The 1,438-nt window shown below is 30.7% G+C and overlaps 1 protein-coding gene across 1 annotated transcript in view; it reads right to left on the minus strand.

The window, feature by feature from the left end:
* Positions 1-233: 233 nt before the first annotated feature.
* Positions 234-1,438, minus strand: part of c15h3orf52 (chromosome 15 C3orf52 homolog) — a 16,717-nt gene continuing 15,512 nt past the window's right edge. The window contains exon 8 of the mRNA XM_073924309.1: positions 234-693. Within this exon, the coding sequence (XP_073780410.1) occupies positions 686-693 (8 nt within the window). The 3' untranslated portion in view covers positions 234-685. The remainder of the gene's footprint in view (positions 694-1,438) is intronic.

The following is a 1,438-nucleotide window of genomic DNA, read 5'->3' on the forward strand; positions in this document are numbered from 1 at the left end:
ACTATTGTCCATAGTGTATGAGAGTGAATGAGTGTGTATGGATGTTTCCAAGTGATGGGTTGCAGCCGGAAGAGCATCTACTGTATAAAACATATACCGGATAAGTTGGCGGTTCATTCCGCTGTGGCGACCCCTGATTAATAAAGGGGATAAAGGGGAAGGAAAATGAATGAATGATACTCCTATAAAAGTGCTGAATGTGAAAGGTGGTTGAATCATGAAGCCATTGAGCCTTTTATATATGTATATATGTATGTATATTATTTATTATAAAACTTTAAAACTTTAAAACTTTTTTATTATAAAAAAAACTTACATAAAAAAGCATTTAAAAAATAATTACCTGACTAAAATATTAAAGAAGTTAATTCAATAAGAAAACAGAACCACAGAAGAGAACATCATTAAACAGTGCACCACATCCATCTACTGTAATAATAATAATAACAACATACAAAAACATAGCTGACTTAAAACAACAGTTGTTTTGAACAAGTATGGATGGTTAGCTGAAATAATTACAATTACTACTAATTATTTTTATAAGAATATTAACAGATGATTGTCAGAGAGAAAGAGGATTTAATTAAAATGTGACAAGTCGATTGTTTTCATTTTAGATTGGGCTACCAGTGGTTTAACTTCAAACATCCAGTTGTTCAGGATCCTGGAGTTCAGGTTCTGCTTAAAAAGCTGAAAAATGAAATAAAAATTAACAAAACCACAGGCAGGAATACTAATAAAATACAGAATAATTGTTATATTTAGTGTTCCTGCATGTTATATTGCTACAACAAATAATAAATTGTAACATGTATATACAGTTAAAGTCCAAATTATTCGCCCTTCTGTGAATTTTATTTTTTCCAATATTTCCAAAATGATCTTTAAGAGGTTGAGGAAATTTTCACAGTGTGTCTGATAATATTTTTTCTTCTGGAGAAAGTCTTATTTGTTTTATTTCGGCTAGAATAAAAGCAGGTTTTAATTTTTTTAACCATTTTATTAGTCAATATTATTAGCCCCCTTAAGCAATAATTACTTTCAAATGTCTATAGAACAAACCACTGTTACACATTAACTTGCCTATTTACTATATATTTAGCTATTTACAGTAAAATATTATTTACTGTCATCATGGCAAAGATAAAAGAAATTAGTTATTAGAAATGAGTTATTAGAAATCTTCTTTCCATTAAACAAAAATTGAAAAATAAAATATCCAGGGGGGTTTATAAGTCTGACTTCAACTGTATATTTTATGGGATGCTCCGATCAGGATTTTTGCAGCCGATACAGAGTACTGATTCCTTGTCATAGTAATCGACGCATACTGAGTACAGATTCTGATGCTTCAAGCTTTATAATGCAGCACATTTTCCCTCTAAGTATAATCAGTGGCGGCTCTAGTTTAAATGGTACCCTGGGCGAAACCACC

The sequence above is a fragment of the Danio rerio genome, chromosome 15, assembly GCF_049306965.1.
Source record: "Danio rerio strain Tuebingen ecotype United States chromosome 15, GRCz12tu, whole genome shotgun sequence".
NCBI classification, from domain to species: Eukaryota; Metazoa; Chordata; class Actinopteri; order Cypriniformes; family Danionidae; genus Danio; species Danio rerio.